The sequence below is a fragment of the Schistocerca gregaria genome, chromosome 3 (genome assembly GCF_023897955.1).
Source record: "Schistocerca gregaria isolate iqSchGreg1 chromosome 3, iqSchGreg1.2, whole genome shotgun sequence".
NCBI classification, from domain to species: domain Eukaryota; kingdom Metazoa; phylum Arthropoda; class Insecta; order Orthoptera; family Acrididae; genus Schistocerca; species Schistocerca gregaria.
This window is the reverse complement of record NC_064922.1, coordinates 344,581,988-344,601,657: the sequence shown is the minus strand read 5'-3', so window position 1 is coordinate 344,601,657 and position 19,670 is coordinate 344,581,988. Positions and strand designations below refer to the sequence as shown.

The 19,670-nt window shown below is 43.1% G+C and overlaps 1 protein-coding gene across 1 annotated transcript in view; it reads right to left on the bottom strand.

The window, feature by feature from the left end:
* The window catches only part of LOC126355741 (tRNA pseudouridine synthase Pus10), an 87,319-nt gene that overhangs the window by 29,854 nt on the left and 37,795 nt on the right, over positions 1 to 19,670 (bottom strand). The window contains exon 7 of the mRNA XM_050006122.1: positions 19,230 to 19,462. Within this exon, the coding sequence (XP_049862079.1) occupies positions 19,230 to 19,462 (233 nt within the window). The remainder of the gene's footprint in view (positions 1 to 19,229; positions 19,463 to 19,670) is intronic.

The following is a 19,670-nucleotide window of genomic DNA, read 5'->3' as shown; positions in this document are numbered from 1 at the left end:
TTTATTTTGTCAGACAGGGTGTAATTAAAAACCACAGGGCATACTGCCACCCTCCATGAACCATGGACCTTGCCACAGGCGAGGTGGTTGCGTGCATCAGCTATACAGATAGCCATACCACAAGCGCAACCACAATATGGCGGTATCTGTTAAGAGGCCAGACAAACATGTGGTTCCGGAAGAGAGGCAGCTACAGGGGCAACAGTCTGGATGATTGACTGATGGATGATTGGCTGATCTGCCCTAGTAACATCAACCAAATCAGCCTTGCTGCACTGGTACTGAAAATGGCTGAAAACCACAGGAAACGACAGCCATATTTTTTCCCAAGGGCATGCAGTTCTATTTTAGGTTAAATAATGATGGTATTCTCTTGTGTAAAAAATTCCAGAGGTAAAATAGTCCGACATTTAGATCTCCATGTGGGGACTGCTCAGGAGGATATTCTCATCAGGAGAAACAAACCCGGCATTCTACAGATAGGAGCGTGGAATGTTAGGTCCCTTAATCACACACATAAGTTATATAATTTAAAAAGGTAAATGGATATGTTGAAGTTAGATATAGTGAGAATTAGTGAAGTTCGATGGCAAAAGGAACAGGACTTCTGGTCAAGAGAATACAGGGTTATAAATACAAAATTAAATAGGGGTAATGCAGTAGTAGGTTTAATAATGAATAAGGAAATAGAAATGCAGGTAGGCTAATGTGGACAGCATAGTAAAAACATTATTGTAGCCAAGATAGACACAAAGCCAACACCCACCCCAGTCCTACAAGTTTATATGCCAACTAGCTTCGCAGACGATTAAGAGGTTGATGAAATGTATGATGAGGTAAAAGAAATTATTCAGATAGTTAAGGGAGATGAAAACTTAATTGTGGTGGAGGACTGAAATTCAATAGTAGGAAAAGGATGAGGAAGAAAAATTGTATGTGAATATGAACTGAGGGAAAGGAATGAAAGAGGAAGCTGCCTGGTAGAATTTTCCACAGGGTATGATTTAACCGTAGCTAACACTTGGTTTAAGAATCATGAGAGACGGTTGTTTACGTGAAAGAGACCTGGACACACTGGAAGGTTTCAGATTGGTTATGTAATGGTAAGACAGAGATTTTGGAAGCAGATTTTACATTATAAGATATTTCTAGGGGCAGATGTGGACTCTGACCACATTGGTTATGAACTGTAGAGTAAAACTAAAGAAACTGCAAAACAGTAGTAAATTAAGAACACGGGACCCACATAGCTTGAAAGAACAGGAGTTGTTGAGAGTTTCAGAGGGAGCATTAGGCAATGATTGACTAGAAAAGAGGCAAGAAATACAATAGAAGAGGAATAGGTAACTTTGAGAAATGAAATAGTGAAATCAGAAAATAATCAATTAGGTAAAAAGAGATGGCCTAATAGAAATCCTTGGATAACATGGGAGATATTGACTTCAACTGATGAAGGGAGAAAATAAAAGACTTCAGCAAATGAAGCAAGCAAAAGGGAATACAAATGACACTGACAGGAAGTGGAAAATGACTAAGCAAGAATGGCTAGAGGGCAAATGTGATGAAGCATATTTCACTAGGGGAAAATTAAAGAGGTCTTTGGAGAAAACAGAAGTAGATATATGAATATCAAGAACTCAGATGGAAAACGAGTCCCAAGTAAAGAAGAAAAAGCTAAAAGGTGAAAGGAGTACAAAGTGTGTCTTTCCAAGGAGATAAACTTGAAGGCAATATTATAGAAATGGAAGAGGATGTAGATGAAAATGAGAAGAATCTGACAGAGTACTGACAGAGCTAAGTCGAAACAAGGACCTGTCAGAAGTACTGATAGCCTTGGGAGAGCCAGTCATGAAAAAAATCCTCCATCTGGTGTGCAAATGTGAAACAGCTTTGAGAAAAATGTAATAATTCCAAGGAAAGCAGGTACTGATAGGTGAATATTACTGAACTATCAGTTTAATAAGTCACAGTTGCAAAATATTAACACAAATTCTTTACAGAAAAATGGAAAAACTGGAGGACGTCGATCTCGGGAAAGATGTTTGGATTCCAAAGAAATGTAGGAACACCCAAGACAACACTGACCCTACAACTTATCTTATAAGGTGTACAACTTTGCTTCTGCTGTTTTTTTCCCCAACATTTGAGGCTTTAATGAAACAAATTGGTCACACATGTATCATTCAAAGTATTTTCCATCGCTGGCCACTACTTTCTCCAATCTTTCAAGCAGTGTATGAATCCCCTGTCAAAAAAATTGTTCATCTTTTGAAGCGATCCACAAATCGATCCAATTTGTGACTTCTTCATGAGATCGGAAGTGTTGGTCAGTCAGGCCATGCGCCATTAATCTAAACAAGTGATAGTCAGAGGGAGAAATGTCTGGAGAATATGGCGGGTGGCTTAGGACTTCACATTTTAATGATTCCAAGTGCATTTTAAGCTCTTATGCAACGTGGGGTTGAGCGTTGTCATGCTGCAAAATCACTTTATCATGCCTCTTGCTGTACTGCAGCCGTTTGTCTTTTAATGCTCTGCTCAAACGGATTAATTGCTTTCTATAACAATCGCCTGTGATTGTTTCACTTGGTTTTACCACATCATAGTACATGACACCGAGCTGGTCCCACCAAATGCAGCGTATGATCATGGAGCCATGAATATTCAGTTTGGTCATCGACGTGGAAGCATGGCCGGGATATCCCCATGATTTTTTGCATTTAGGGTTATCATAATGAACCCATTTTTCGCCCCCAGTCACAATGCGATGCAGAAATCCCTTCCGTTTTTGCCTCTGAAGCAACAGTTCACAAACACACAAATGCCATTCAACATCTCTTGGTTTCAGTTCACATGGGACCCAAGTTCCTTCTTTCTAAATCATGCCCATGGGCTTGAGACATTTTGAAATGGATTGCTGTGTCACTCCCACTAATCGTGCCAATTCTTCTTGAGTCTGACACACGTCTTCACTCAGCAATGTCTCCAATTCTGCATCTTCAAAAACTCTCTCTTCCGCCACTATGCCGGTCTACAATGTTAAAATCACCGTTCTTGAAGAAAATAGGTTAAGGAAAGGCAAACATATGTTTATATCATTTGAAGACTTAGAGAAAGCTTGTGACAATGTTGACTCAAACACCATCTTTGAAATTCTGAAGTTAGCAGGGGTACAATAAAAAGAGTGGAACGCTATTTACAACTTGTACAGTATCCAGATGGCAGTTATAACAGTCACGCAGCATGAAAGGGGACCAGTGGTTGAGAAGGGAGTGAGATAGGGTTGTAGCTTATTTCCAATATTATTCAATCTGTATACTGAGCAAACAATAAAGGAAACCAAAGAAAAATTTGGAGTAGAAATTAAGATTCAGGCAGAAGAAATAAAAACTCTGAGATTTGCCAGTGAGATTGTAATTCTGTCACAGACAGCAAAGGACTTGGAAAAAGCTGAAAAGAATGGACAGTGTCTTGAAAGCAGGATACAAAATGAAGATAGACAAAAGCAAAATGAGGATTATAGAATGTAGTGGAATTAAATCAGGTGATGCTTAAGGAATAAGATTAGGAAACAAGACACTTAAAGTAGTAGATGAATTCTGTCATATGGGCAGCAGGGTAACAGATGGTGGCTGAAGTAGAGAGGGTATAAAATATAGACTGGCAATCGCACGAAATGCGTTCTGAAGAAAAGAAATTTCTTGACACTGAATATAGATATAAGTGTTAGGGAGGGTTTTCTGAAAGTATGTTTATGTAGCCATGTATGGACGTGAAATTTCGACAAGGAGAGAACAGAAGCTTTTGAAATGTTGTCCTACAGAAGAATGTTGAAGATTAGATTTGTAGGTCATGTAACTAATAAGAAGTACTGAACAGATTTAGAGAGAAAAGAAATTTGTGGTACAACCTGACTATAAGAAGAGATCAGCTGACAGGACATTCTAAGACATCAAGAGAAAGGGAGGGACAGCACAGTAGAGCTGACGGATAGTAAGGTGCTGCTTGTGGAAGCATACAAGGATGAGGTGGAGAGAGGATAGGGCAGCTAGGTGCAGTCAGGAGGGCAAGGGAATGGAGGAGTAGGAAAGAAGAGAAGTAAAAAGACTGTGGGTGCATGGCCATTGCATATGTGGTGATGAGCAGACCCTCTCAAAATATACCAAGGATCTCAGTGAGATCTCCACAGGCTGTAATTACCCTACAAAAGTTGTACAGAAACAGATCTTCCATGCCTTATGTCTCCATTCACCCACTGCCTCCCAAAGTCCCGCTGTCCAGCCACAGAGGTGCATCCCGCTTGTGATTCAGTATGACACATGACTGGAGCAACTGAATCAGGTGGCAGTTGACGCTAAATAACGAAAAGTGTGAGATGATCCACATGAGTTCCAAAAGAAATCCGTTGGAATTCGATTACTTGATAAATAGTACAATTCTCAAGGCTGTCAATTCAACTAAGTACCTGGGTGTTAAAATTACGAACAACTTCAGTTGGAAGGACCACATAGATAATATTGTCGGGAACGCGAGCCAAAGGTTGCGTTTCATTGGCAGGACACTTAGAAGATGCAACAAGTCCACTAAAGAGACAGCTTACACTTCACTCGTTCGTCCTCTGTTACAATATTGCTGCGCGGTGTGGGATTGACGGAGGACATCGAAAGGGTTCAAAAATGGGCAGCTCGTTTTGTATTATCACGTTATAGGGGAGAGAGTGTGGCAGATATGATACACGAGTTGGGATGGAAGTCATTACAGCATAGACGTTTTTCGTCGCGGCGAGACCTTTTTACGAAATTTCAGTCACCAACTTTCTCTTCCGAATGCGAAAATATTTTGTTGAGCCCAACCTACATAGGTAGGAATGACCATCAAAATAAAATAAGAGAAATCAGAGATCGAACAGAAAGGTTTAGGTGTTCGTTTTTCCCGCTCGCTGTTCGCGAGTGGAAGAGTAGAGAGATAGTATGATTGTGGTTCGATGAACCCTCTGCCAAGCACTTAAATGTGAATTGCAGAGTAGTCGTGTAGATGTAGATGTAGAAATCACATATTTTTCGACTACCTCTTCACATGCTGTGAAATGAGAAATGTCCTACCCATTATCCTTTCCATCCCTCCCACAATGGTGTTCTGCTGTCCACCAAACTTACATAATGTCTTCATCCATGCCCACACAACCGCTACTCCCAACCTCTTGCCTCATGGCTCATATTCCTGTAATAGACATGGATGCAAGCCCTGTCCCATACATACTCCCACCACCACCTATTCCAGTCTGGTCACAAGCATCACCTATCCCATCAGAGGCAGGGCTACCTGCGAAACTACAAGCTAAGCTGCAGCCATTATGTTGTGTTCTAAATAGGCATGACAACCAACAAACTGTCTGTCTGCATGAATGGCCACTGATAAATTGTGACCAACAAAGAGCTGGACCACCCAGTTTCTGAGCACACTGCCCAACATAAGGTTCTTCACTTCAATGACTGCTTCACAGACTGTGCCATTGGGATCCTTCCCACTAACACCAGATTTTCTGAACTGTGTGGATCAGAAATCTCTTTGCAGTGTATCCAATGTTCCATAACTCTCATGCACGTAAACTTAGTTAGTCATTGTCCTCCACCCAGCTATCTCTTTCCCTGTTTCCACTCCAGCACTACACAGTCTTCTATTCCATCATGGCACCTACTGTCTGTTTACTTCTCTCCTCTTCCCCCACCCCCATTCCTCCCATGCCCTCTGTCTAACTTCCCGAATGCAACTAGCTGCCCTACCCTCTCTTTCCACCTCGTCCCTGCATGCTCCCACAAGCAGCACTTTACCATCCCCCAACCCTATCCTGCTATCCCTTCTCTTCCCTGCCCCAGACTCCTCCTTATCCCCACAAAACACCTTGCTTCTCCCATCAAGTGCAGCTCCTTGCAGCCTGGCATCGCCAGAAATAGTGGTCATGTGTGTGAGTTGCGTTTGTGTGTGTGTGTGTGTGTGTGTGTGTGTGTGTGTGTGTGTGTGTGTGTGTGTGTGTGTCTGTGTTTTGTCTAATTCAGCAGAAGGCATTTTGGATGAAAGCTTACTTGTTTAGCATTCTTTTTGTTGTGTCTGTCTGTGACTCAACATCTCCACTATATGATGAGTAACAATGTATGCTTTTCATAATACTATCATTATAAATGGAATTAGTAACTTGTAACTTGCTGATAATAATTAATTATTTTTCTTTATTTATGTTTTGTCATTATATATTGTGCATAATGTTCATACAAATGTTACCTGTCTTTTCAGGTAGTGTTGTAATAATTACTCTTTGACCTATCAGTTAGTTATTCTCGTTAAGCACATTGCATGAGAACGTGATCTATTGAAGTGTAGGCCTACTCTTTTAAACATTGTTCAAATGGTTACTTGTCACTGAAATCACTCAAGGCCACTGCATAAATAATTCTGCAAGCGAACTATCTTGAAAACACAAGTTATTGGCTCAGGTACAAAAAAAGTGAAAAACTGGATACATCATATTTGCACGTTTTCTTAAAGAAGCACACGAATAGGTCAGTAATGCACAGCAAATTAGCAAATAGTCGAAGTTAGCATCACTAAATGAAACTTGCAGAATTATTTTGTCAAACTTCAGTTTCAAGGCAGTCAGGAAATTGATGGGTTATATTAAGCCGCAATTGGTGATTTAAACTAGACTTAACAATGAAGTCAAGAGTGTCTTTGGAAGTAGCAACTAGACAGAAATTAAACCAAGAGGGAGAAAGAAACTGAACAACATACAAAGTATTGGATTGATACATATCTCAAGTCATAAATTTTTACAGGTTTGAATGTGAGCAGCAATATAGCCAGGAAAATATCAAATTGCAAGTTGGCTAGTAAAATGATTAAAAATTTAGAAACATTGCATGGCAAGAAACCAGATTAAATACAGCTCCTGTGCAGTTTTCAAAGGAATCTTATACTGCTCTTCCTGTTAAATAGTGGCAACTTTATGTAATTATTATAGAGGCAGATAGCAATCACTCACCATGCTCTCCAAAGCAGACCACAAAGGCTCAATAATATTGAGATCTGGTGGCTGTGGTGGCCAGTGGAAATGTGACAATTCAGTCTTGTGCTTACAAAACCGATCATGGATGATGAGTTGGTGGACAGAGGGCCTGTTATCTTGGAACACAGCATCACAATTGGGAAACAAACTTTGTACCACAGGATGCACCTGATTAGCTACAACAGCCGCGTAGTTCTTGGCAGAATAAGAATGAGCCCATGGGATATCACAATACGGCTGCCCAAACCACATTTGAACCCCTGCTATGTTTTACTCTTGGGACCTATCTTGGTCAGAAGTTGGAAACAGTGTGAAACAATACTCATTGGGCCAAATGACACAATGATTTTTGTATATCCCTATATTGGATGTCCCCAGTGACTTTCCTCCATTGCTCCATAGTCCTTGATTTATGGTTTAGGCGCTATGTTTTCCTATTACAGGCATTCACATCAGTGGTGAATGGTTTTGGAATTTCAGCTCGTCCTGTAAGTCCCCACTTATGGAGCTCCCTTCACGGTGTTTTGGTGCCAACATGGTTCACGAGTGCAATATTTAGTTCTGCAGTGACTTTTGCAGCAGTCATTCTCTTTATTTTTCATCACAAACCCCTTTAATTACCCTCTGTCATGATCACTCAACACACATTTTTGTCCACATTGTGAATCTTTTTTCGTCCACATTGTGACTTTTTTCGTCCACATTGTGACACTTTTTTCGTCCACATTGTGATACCTTTTTCGTTCACACTGTGACACTTTTTTCGTCCACATTGTGACACTTTTTTCGTCCACATTGTGACTTTGTGGAGGACGTTTGTTCGCTTTTCCTGCATATGCTATAAATTTTCGATATGATGCCTCATGAAACTCCAAATAATTCAACTATCTTGGTTATGGAAGCACCCACCATATGAGTACCAATAGACTGCCCTTGTTTGAATTCATTTAGCTCTGACAAAATGCACTCACAAATATGCAGAACACTGTTCTGATGACAGCTGACACCTGTGCTGTATTGAGGACACTGTTCAGGTACCATTCATAGTAAATTCAACAGCATAACCATCAGGCTTGACTGCATTTATATTCAAACATGCATTTCTTACGATAATTTCACATTTTTATAAAACCTCTGTATTTGTTGGTTGCCTCTACAGCAAACAACATCACAAATCTTGTCCAACAAGTATGTAGGTTGCTGAAAATACTCTGGGTACGACTTCTTTGAAACGAATCTCATGTTGACAGGAGCAGCACGGTATTTTTGGTGTTTAAGAGATTTTTTCCCATTTCTGCATTGTTTATGTTCAATATATGAAAGAACAGCTTTTCCAGATTAGAAACTTTCATGAAAATGGCAAAAAAATCAGTTTGGGAAGAAAGTAAAATGTACAAAGTTAGATAACGGGATCAAGATCAAGAATGCTCTCACCAAAAGTCTTCTAGATGAATTTGGAGTTTCTCACATCTTGTACACCACAGCAAAATGAATGAGAACTTGTGGGTTGAAATGATAAATATCACAGTCATCAAACAAAATCAAATTGGAAGAAGTTCAACAAAAGAAAAAAAGTCCTGCTATAGTAATTTGGTACTATGTTTGAATTGACAGTAATTGTTCATGCAGCTATGATTACCACTTACACTCACATGTTGTAAAATTCACAATTCTGCAACATCACTACCAACTGGAACTATTTTGAACAGTGCCTGTAAAGTGGTTCACCGATTTTATTTGCATGTAAAAACTTCTGACCGGTAATGAGCTACACTTACTTATCAGTCCTACTGCACATCAACATGGAAAATACATTAATATGTGCGACTGCAATAACATCCAATTGGATGTTGTGAGCCACCAGGTATAAGGTCTGTAGAAGTGTATCAGTCACTGCCTATGCCAGTTTTCTACAGTGATACATATGCACATGATGTGACAAATTGTGCAATTCCTTGTACTATGCTTAATATGCTATTCGAATTCTGCATGTATCCACTGCCACTGGACATTGGCCTGAACTCAGACTGTAACAGATGTTCTTCACATGATTTGATGAGTTAGCTAGCTGCATGACAACTAGCAACGTTCACAGTGAAGAAGGTTTCACTTCTATACACATAGGCAACATCTGTTCAGTGTCAATGTGGTTATGATCAACCAGAACTTTATGACCATAAACCTATTACCAATATAAGCCCATCCAGCTAATAGCAGCATCACCTGGCGAGGAATGACTGCTAATCAGACACAGGCACGGTACATGCAGTATAAGTGAGCATGCTATTTGAGTGTAGAATGAAAAAGGTGCGCAAACTATCTGAGTTTGACCGCGGGCAGATTGTGATGGCTTGGAGGCTCGCCACAAGCATTTCAGAAACTGCACAACTTGTCAGATGTTTCAGGAGTGCTATGGTGAGTGTCTTCAACACACGGCAAAACTAAGGTGAAACCATGTCCAGACATTGTGGGGCTGGGCAGCCAGCCCTTATTACAGATACCGAATGTCGTAGGCTGGCACACTGTTAAAACAGGATGGCAGAACTAACATCAGACTTTAATGCTGGGCAGAGTACAAGTGTGTCTGGACACAAAGTGCACCAATCATTACTAACAATGGGCTTCTGCAGCTGACAACCCATGCATGTGCCAATTTTAACGCCACGACATTGACAATTGCGAGTGAAATGGGCCATCGGCACTGGAAATTGACGCAGTGGAAGAGCATTACATGGTCTGATGAATACCAATACCTTCTTCACCATGCCAATGGGAGGGTGCGAATCCATTGTCTTCCAAGGGAACAGCTCATTGACATATGTGTGGGATGTGGAAACGCTGCTTCCATTATCCTCTGTGGAACATTCACATGGGCATCTATGAGTCCAGTGAAGCTTGTACAAAGCATCATGACGGCCAAGGAGTAACATACACTAGTTGCAGACTAGGTACACCACTTCATGACAATCATGTTTTCTGACAGCAGTGGCATTTTGCAACAAGGTAATGCGCCACATCACAAGGTCAGGAGTGTGATGGAGTGATTCGAGAAACACAGTGGTTAGTTCTCGCAACTCGTCAGATCTGAACCCGATCAAACAGGTTTCGGATGTGACTGAGCATAGCACCAGAGCTCACAGCCCACTGCCCCCTCCCCTACCACTACACAGGAATTTATGGGAATTAGATGACTTCTGTGTGCAGATGTGGGCCAGCTCCCTCCAGCAACCCACCAAGGCCTCATTCCTTCCATGCCATGATGTGTTGCTCCTGTTATCCACGCCAAAGGTGGACATACTGGCTATTAGGTAGGTAGTCATGATCAGTGTATACATAAGCACACAATAGCAGATAAACTTCACCCATTTAATACAACTGAGGAAGAGAATTTCCTGCTGATTTTACTACATTAAACTTAGCTTGAGTAAGCAGAAATACTTTATAATAATTTACCAGTAGTTAGTTTCTAAGAGCTACTTCACACATTTCACGTCCCTGAAGGTTCTCCTTGACGATGGGATCTACAGAAAATTATTTATGAATGAATATACATTACTAACAGGAGGAGAGAGCAGTAAAGTAAAAGGCAGTATTTTGAGTCATTGCACCCACTCTAGCCTGGATGTCTGGACTGATTCTTTTTGAGAGGGTATTATAAAACCATTCTATCCTGTCCTGATGCTAACTGATCCGCAGATTTAGTAACTGGGTCTTTACATCCTGGGTACTGGCATCAGGATGGAGCTGACAGCTAAGCTAGACCAACACAAGTTCTATCAGGGACAGATTTGGTGCTCTTGCTGCCACAGGGGAACCTCAACATTACATAGACAGTTCACACAGACATGTGCGATCTGCGGATGAGCATTGTCCTGTTGAAAAATTACATTACTATCCCATGAGAGTTAACACATGAGGACACAGGATGTCTGTGGTGTACCTTTGTGTCCTCACAGTTCCTCACTCACTAAAACTGTGACCAAAGTCGTAACCACTGGCCCCCCACACCACGACACCAGTAGTAACACCGCTGTGACTCTCCAAAACAATGGCAAAATTTGACGTCTTTCCACACTGCCACCATATTCACTGACGATGATTATCTCGGATAGTGTTGTGATAGTGCCACAACATTTAACAGTGCCGCCACGACAGTACGCGCAAACGGCGATAGAGGCGCTCCGCAAATCGGCTGAGTGCGGGAGCGCCACCTAGCTACGAACGGCACCGGCCCCATGTCATGGCACGGCAGTCAAATACGAGAGATTGAGTTGTAATCATGTGATCAGCTATTGTTTCTAAGAGAGAGTGTGAATATCCATGCAATTATTGTGATTAAAGGTTATAACACTTTTTGGCGACGAGGTCGGGATATTTTCACTGCGTTGTGGATTTGCGTGTTCGTGACGGGGCAGACATGGAACAGCTTATGCAAGCACTCATTGAATAAACAACACAGCTGACAGCTACTATTCAGGCTCAACAAACACAGCTGACGGCAGCAATTCAGGCGTTGTCGACGCTGCTTACTCATCGTCTGTCTTCCTCTTCTCCGCCTCCATTTCTTCCTTACGACGAGGCCGCTGAAGACTGGGAGGATTATGAGAAGCGTTTGCGGCAACACTTCTTGGCTTTCGGCGTTGTCGACGGTCCTATGTGTAAGTCGTTATTTCTATCTTGGATTTCCCCTCGAGTCTATCAGCTGCTATCTCAGTTAGCCCCTCTGCGGGAACCTGCCTCCCTGTCCTTCCAAGAAATGACGTTGTTGCCGCCCGCGTGGTGTTCTACCAGTGTCGTAAACAGCCCCATCGATCTTACCGGGCTTGGGCGGCGGAACTACACAGTTTGAGTAGGAAATGTCAGTTTGTCATGGACACACATCACGAGTCTTATGCTGATTCAATGGTTAGGGATGCTATTCTACGGCTTGCTCCTGATAAAGAAGTTCGGCAACGTGCCCTACAACTGCCAAACCCGTCATTGTCGGAAGTTCTAAGCATCACTCAATCCTTTGAAGTGTCTCACGCTGCTGGCGTGCAAATCGACGCGTGGTGCGATGTAGGTGCTGTACAGTCAACTTTCGACACGGACAACTTGCCTGTTTCACAGGAGAACGACGATGTGGCGGCAGTTCACTCGCGGAAACAACGTCGCGTTGGGCCGCAACGCTCGCAGCGAAACCAGCAACCACAGAAGCCGGTTCGTTCCGCACTTCCTTCTTGCCCCCGTTGTTTCGTACAGCACGACAGGGCAGCGTGTCCAAAATGTTGGGCCACGTGTAATTCATGTAGGAAAAAAGGCCACATTGCTTCTGTGTGTCAGTCCCCTACAGTTCCTGTCGACGAGGACGAGGCGTCGGACATGGATGTTGTTTGTTACTGTTCATGTTCTGGATAAAGACATCCGCATGCAAGTGGACACTGGCTCTGCAGTAACTCTCATTAATTCTCGGACGTATTTGGCATTGGGCTCCCCTCCTTTGTCTCCAGTTACGCGAAATCTGAGGACTTATAATAAACAGAAAATTCCTATCATGGGCCAGTTTGATGCTTCCACTGCCTACAAGTCTGTTAAGTCTGTTGTTCAGCCCCTCACGTTTTATGTGGTGGATCATGCGGGCACTTAAAACCTGTTCGGTTATGATGCTTTCCAGTTGTTCGGGTTCTCCATTGATGATGATGTGCACCTCATATCTGAGGATATTCCGTATCAACAGCTGGATGGATTGTGTTCTGAATTTTCGTTCGTGTTCTCTGCTGGTCTGGGTTGTGCCAAGGATTTTGAAGCCCACATTACTCTTAAACCTATGGCTCACCCTAAGTTTTTCCGGGCACGCCCTATTCCAGTGGCGTTGCTTGCACCTGTCAAAGCTGAGCTAGACAGGTTAATAGCTTCAGGGATTCTCCTTCCGGTTACCTCCAGCGAATGGGCATCGCCGATCGTGGTGGTTTCTAAACCAAACGGGAGTCTGCGATTGTGTGGTGACTTTAAAGCCACTGTCAACGCTCAGAGCCTCATTGACACTTATACTCTTCCCCGTTCTGAGGAGTTGTTTACCAAGCTTGCTGGGGGCCAGTTCTTTTCCAAACTTGACTTATCGGAGGCGTACCATCAGTTGCCGTTGGACACTACTTCCAAGGAATTTCTCGTTATCAACACTCCTTGTGGGTTGTATCAGTACAAGCGATTACCATTTGGCGTCGGTAGCGCACTGGCCATTTTTCAGCGGTTTTCGGAACAGCTCACGGCTTCCGTTCCCGGCTGCATAAACTATGTGGATGACATTGTTGTCACGGGAGCCTCCACTGAGGAGTACCTTCGTAATTTGCATTCACTGTTTCAGGTTTTGCATTCGGCTGGGTTGAGGTGCAATCTGGACAAGTCACAGTTCTTCCAACCCTCCATTGAGTATCTTGGTTTCCACTTGTCCCGTGAGGGTATACGTCCTCTCCGTCAGCACGTTGTGGCCATTAACGCTCTATCCCGGCCGTCTATGGTCAAAGAACTTCAGGCATTTCTAGGCAAGATTGCTTATCATCACAAATTCATTCCATCCGCAGCGGCAGTAGCTTATCCTCTGCATCAGCTGTTACGCAAAAACGTCCCCTTCTGTTGGTCCGACGGGTGTGAGCAGGCTTTTGTCCGCCTGAAGGCACATTTGCAGTCGGCGCCTTGTCTTGCCACATTCTGTCCGGGTCAGCATTTGGTTCTGGCGACTGACGCGTCACAGTATGGCCTAGGGGCTGTTCACGCCCATCGGTATGAGGATGGGTCGGAACGACCCATCACCTATGCTTCCAAGACCCTCAACGAGGCGCAACAGCATTACTCTCAAATCGAAAAGGAGGCGCTCGCTATCATTTATGCTCTAAAAAAGTTCAGTGTTTTTTGTATGGTTCTAAGTTTCACCTCATCACCGACCACAAACCGCTGGTCTCTCTGTTCAGCCCATCAGCGTCGCTTCCGGATAAGGCAGCTCACCGCCTGCAACGTTAGGCCTTATACTTGTCTCGTTTTCATTATGAGATTCACTATTGCCCAACGGCCCAACACGCCAACACCGACGCATTGTCGCGATTGCCGATGGGCCCCCTGTTTTCGATCGTGATGAACTCTTCTGTTTCCACATTGATGAGGAAGAACGTCGTGCGGTCGAGGGCTTTCCACTTACAGGTTCGCAGGTGGCATCGTCTACTGCGCGGGACCCGGTCCTGTGTCAGGTGATCGGTTTTGTTCAACGAGGTTGGCCGGACAGGACCAAGAGCCGAGCATCGGATCCCCTTCGCAACTGCCATGCCTTGCGCCTTCATCTGTCTGTTCGTGATGGTGTTGTTCTTCTGGCCACGGATGGCGCATCTCCACGGGTCGTGGTGCCAGCCTCTCTTCGCAAAGATGTTCTCAAACTGTTGAACGAAGGCCATTGGGGTATTTCTCAGACTAAGTACCTGGCCAGCAGGCACGTTTATTGGCCCGGTATTGATTCGGACATCGCCCATATGGTTGCTGCGTGTGGCCAGTGTGCTCAACAACTGGCGGCACCTCGTACAATGCCCTCTCTGTGGCCTGATCCAGCTCAGCCATGGGAACGGGTGCACGCTGACTTTGCCGGCCCCTTCCTCGGTACTTATTGGCTACTGTTGATTGACGCCTTCTCGAAGTTTCTGTTTGTTGTTAGATGTCTGTCGCCCACCACTGTGGCGACGACGCTGGCTTTGTCCAAAATCTTTGCGCTAGAAGGTCTTCCATCCACGATCGTCACGAATGATGGCCCTCAGTTCTCTTCGCAGGCCTTCCATGAGTTTTGTACTGGACAAGGGATTCATCATGTTACAGCACCTCCCTTCCATCCACAATCGAATGGGGAGGACGAGTGCCTTGTCTGCACTTTCAAATGCCAGATGAAAAAATTCCTTAGTGATTTTTCCACAGATGACGCTCTGCTGCAATTTCTGAGTTCTTATCGCTTCACGCCTCTGGGTGATTGCAGCCCTGCTGAACTCTTGCATGGCCGCCAACTGCGCACTCTACTGCACCTGCTTCACCCTGTCAGGTCTTGTACTGTGTCCCCTAGTGCGGGAAAATACTCGGTGGGCACCGACGTGTGGGCACGAGGGTATGGATCTCGCCCTAAATGGATTCCAGGGGTGGTCAAAGCTCTTCGCGGCCGCCGGCTTTGTGAAATCCATACGGGCCAGTGAAACCGCCCCATCCTTCGCCTCCACCAGCCCGAGACGCCAGTCCTGTTGCTGCTGCCGATCTACCGTCCGTGTTGATGCAGCTGACGTTGCTGCCGCTTCCGAGTATGCGAGAACCGGCCCCAGTCGCGACGCCGCCTTCTCCGGGACCCATCTCACTGGAGCACACTCCCAGGTCCATGACACCTAGGGATGCTGCTCCGGAGTTTTCACCCATCATCTCATCCAGGGGGCACGTTAGACGCACGAGCTTCCGTCCTGGACATTTTCGATCATACTCTCATGTCTCTCCGCGGGATCTCCTCGGGGCCTCACAAGAGGCCATGGAAGTCTCCGCACTGTCCATGTCTCCAAGGAAGTGAGTGTTTTTTTTTTTTTCCAAGGGGGGAAAAGTGTTGTGATAGTGCCACGACATTTAACAGTGCCGCCACGACAGTACTCGCAAACGGCGATAGAGGCGCTCCGCAAATCGGCTGAGCGCGAAAGCGCCACCTAGCTAGGAACGGCGCCGGCCGCATGTCACGGCACGGCAGTCGAATACGAGAGACTGAGTTGTAATCATGTGATCAGCTATTGTTTCTAAGAGAGAGTGTGAATATCCACGCAATTATTGTGATTAAAGGTTATAACAGATAGTGCAGAACAATGACTCAATGATGAACACAATGTGACACTATTCATCAACAGTCCATGCTTCCCAGTGATGGCACCTCTTCAAATGTGTCTGTTTGTGTGTTGGTGGTGGTGGTAATGACAGTCTACAAATGGAATAGTCACTCCCTAGTCCAGTTGTTACAAGTCTCTGACTAAAGAGGTGGACTGGTAGAATGTTCCAAGGAGTCCACTGCTTGTTCTCAGATGGAAGGCACACACAAGAAGAAACTCTGTCAAGTGTTTATAAGCTGTCTCACATGAGTATGTGGCATCTCATTTCCTTCAAAAGTGATCTCTCAACCTCTGATACTGTCCACACCATTTATATACTGTATAGGCCTGATAAAATCTACTTACCAAGTGACAGCAGGAAAAAAAAACACATAAAAGATATGGAAATGTGCAAGCTTTTGGAGCCAGTGGCTCCTTTTTTTTGGCAGAAGGTAAAAGAAGAGGTATGCTGAAAAAGGATTGGAAAGGTTTAGGAAATGGGGAGAGTTACAAAAATGTCTCTTAGAACCCCAAGGCAGGGAAGACTTGTCACATGGGATGAGAAGGAAAGAAAGAGTGACTGTTGCTGCTTGCAGAAGACAAGATTTGGAAACATAAGAGCTTGGGGATGGAAGATAGGGTAATAAGTAAGACAGAGATTACTGAAAAACATCATGCAACAGTCAGTAAGACTAGAAAGCTAAGTGAAGTGCATTAGACATAGTAGATAGGTTGGGGGTGGGGAGGGGGGGGGGGGAGAGGGGAGGGGGGCTGTTATATTGTAGAACATGGTCTCCATCAGGACACTGTATGTTGCCAATACTACATGTTATCAGTCAGAAAGAGTGGGCACAGATGCAGGGTGTACATCTACATCTTCATACGTACTCCACAAGGCACTGTATGTTGCATGGTGGAAGTTATCCTCTACATGTACTGGTGACATACAATATCCTGCTGCAGAGCATGCTCTACAACATGGCAGTTGTGACCTCAGTGCCTATGTCACTATATACACCATCTGGATTCTCCGTTTTTATACCAGTTTCTCAGGTTGGAACTGGCATTGCAACATGTACTTGGTCCCCACCACACACCTGGCCTACATTTACGTTAATTTCTGTGGTCTCAGAATTTATTTTTAGTAACTATTCCTTTTATTTGCCTATAACTTTTATTTTCCAATCTGACCCTCCCCCCACCCCACCCCTCTCTCCTATCTACCACATATAATGCATTTACCTTCCAGGCCTTACTGATTCTAGCACAATGTGTTTTTTTCAGTAATATCTGTCTTGCTTGTTACCCTGTCTTCCACCTTTTGAGTTCTCATGTTTTCAGATCTACTCAGTGCACGCACCAACAACAAGCAGTCTTTCTTTTCTCCTCATCCCATCTGGTAAGTCTCCCCTGACCTGAGATTCTGGGCAACTTTTCTGTAACTCTTCGCATATCTTAAACCTTGCCAGTCCTCCTCCTTCATCCCTCTTCCCTACCTTTCAACCCTTCTGTCAGAAGGAGGAGTCACTGGCTTATGTATTTCCATATCTTTTACAAGTGTTTTCTCCTGCTGTCGCTTGTTGAGTAGTTTTTTTATCAATCCAGTTACATTATGTCACAGAGAATTGTAACTCTAATTATTTACAAACCTGCCCACAGTGTGTACACATAAAAGTTACACTGATATTCGACCATGTCTTCTGGGTGGTTCACTTTTTTTGTCTGACAATGTACAATGTCAATTACATGAGGAACAAAAATCTTATAATGTGGTTGTATCTCAGCACTTCATGCAATGATATCATGTGTTCTTGCCTACACTGCTGGCGAGGACAAAACTGGGAACACGAGAGGAAAGTGCAAAGCCAGCAATGGTAATGTGTGTATTCTTTCCGTTGTAACATAAAGAAGTTCTGGTAACACCATGTCATTACATTTATGGTGGGCTCGATGGTCTAGCAGCAAACTGCATGCCTGGAAACAAAGAGATTTGGAATATAATCCCGACTAGACCACGGAAATTTTTAGTCTGCTTTCAATCTAGACTGCATTTCTCAATAATGTAAAGAGTTGCCAGGAACAACATGTGGTTATGATTCCATATTAAACTGTAGGTTCCCCTTTTCCATACTGGATAACTGGAGGCACACACAATTTTTGATGAAAAAGCCCACTGCTAATCCAGTCTTCTGTGCTTGGGAACATACTCAAATCATAGTACTTTGATGTTGCTCAGACTGTGTTACCTGGTCTTAATCCTGAAGTACAACAGAATCATATCATCTACCCCACAACAATATTGCATGCATTTGCTATGATGTAAAACACTGCAACATCTGCTGTGCAGCCTTTCATCTGTTGCTCATTGTAAACTGGCTTTTATTTTTATAACACTTAGGTTAATGTCATTCCATGATAATATCACCCAGAAAAATTTTATGTTACTTTTATGAGATAAATGGCAGGTTCTTAATGCAACTGAGGAAGAAGCACTGTTCTTTGAAGCAGTGGCTTTCCTGTTGATTTTACGTTTAAATGTGGGTTTAACCAGCAGTTTAAAAATTGATGCAGTTTTTACAAGTTACTTCAATTTGTCAATTTATAACTTGATTAATTCCACATTCCTGTAGGTTTTTTGTCATGAAGGGACCTACAAAACATTACAGTTTAGTGAATAGATAAATGAATGCTGTGTTTCTTTAATGTTTTTGGCGATGTCAAGAAATGTAACTGTGACTATTGTTTTACAAAACAGGACTCAACCAAATGTGTGTGACTGTGGTTCAGTCAGGGGAGGGAACTGACCTATTTGCCTGTTGGTGGCAGAATTTCTCTACATGAAGTATTCATGACAAATGTTCAGCAAAAAAGATTTGTGCAGATTGATTTTGAGATGTGAACATTTCATAATTATTACAATTGCAGTGTTTTACATGAAATGAGGAAATTACACCTTAGACTATTTGCACTAGTCCTTCAGTAGGTAGTCTTTAAACTCATACAATTTTTCATACATCATCAGGGCATGCACATTAGATAATGCATTTCTGCCATTTGGTCTCCAGATCTGACGTGAACATGAAATTTGTTTAAATGTCCTGAATATCGTCCAACCATTCAAAAGCAATTTGTAAATGCTAATTTCTGCAAATTTATTTCAATGTTTGTACAAATATGGATTTACATAAACTTACCTGAATGTTTTGGAAATAATAAATCTCGAATAACATATTTGATGACACATTTACTTCCAGTTGCTAATCCTGATGTAATTGACTCATGTAACTCATTAAGTAAATATGTAAGAAAATAATATACTACATTCTTACCTGGCTGTCCACTGACCTCCTTTGCTGCCAGTGAGTGTATGGTTCTGACTCTCTCTGCCAGTGGTCGGCGATGTAAAACTCTTATAGGTGTCCACTGCTGCAATTGCAAGGGGGCTGCACTCGATAAGCAATCTAATTTCTCCTGAAGCAATGGTACATCATGGCAGATACAAAGGGCTTCATACAGTTTCTGTTTTTCTTGCTCACCTTTCTTGAGCTCTGCCAAGCACTCCCTGTAACAACATTACACTTTAAGAAGAAGAATACTGACTGCAACACAAAATACAGAATACATACATAAATGAATGTTTAGTATGTTACAGACTGTAACTTTGCAAAAGGATTTCTTTTCTTCTTGTGTTATACAGTCTTATGTCAATATGACTCTTCTTTCCTGCAAGAAAATCTTTTTTATACTGATATCAAATTAAGGTAAATAAT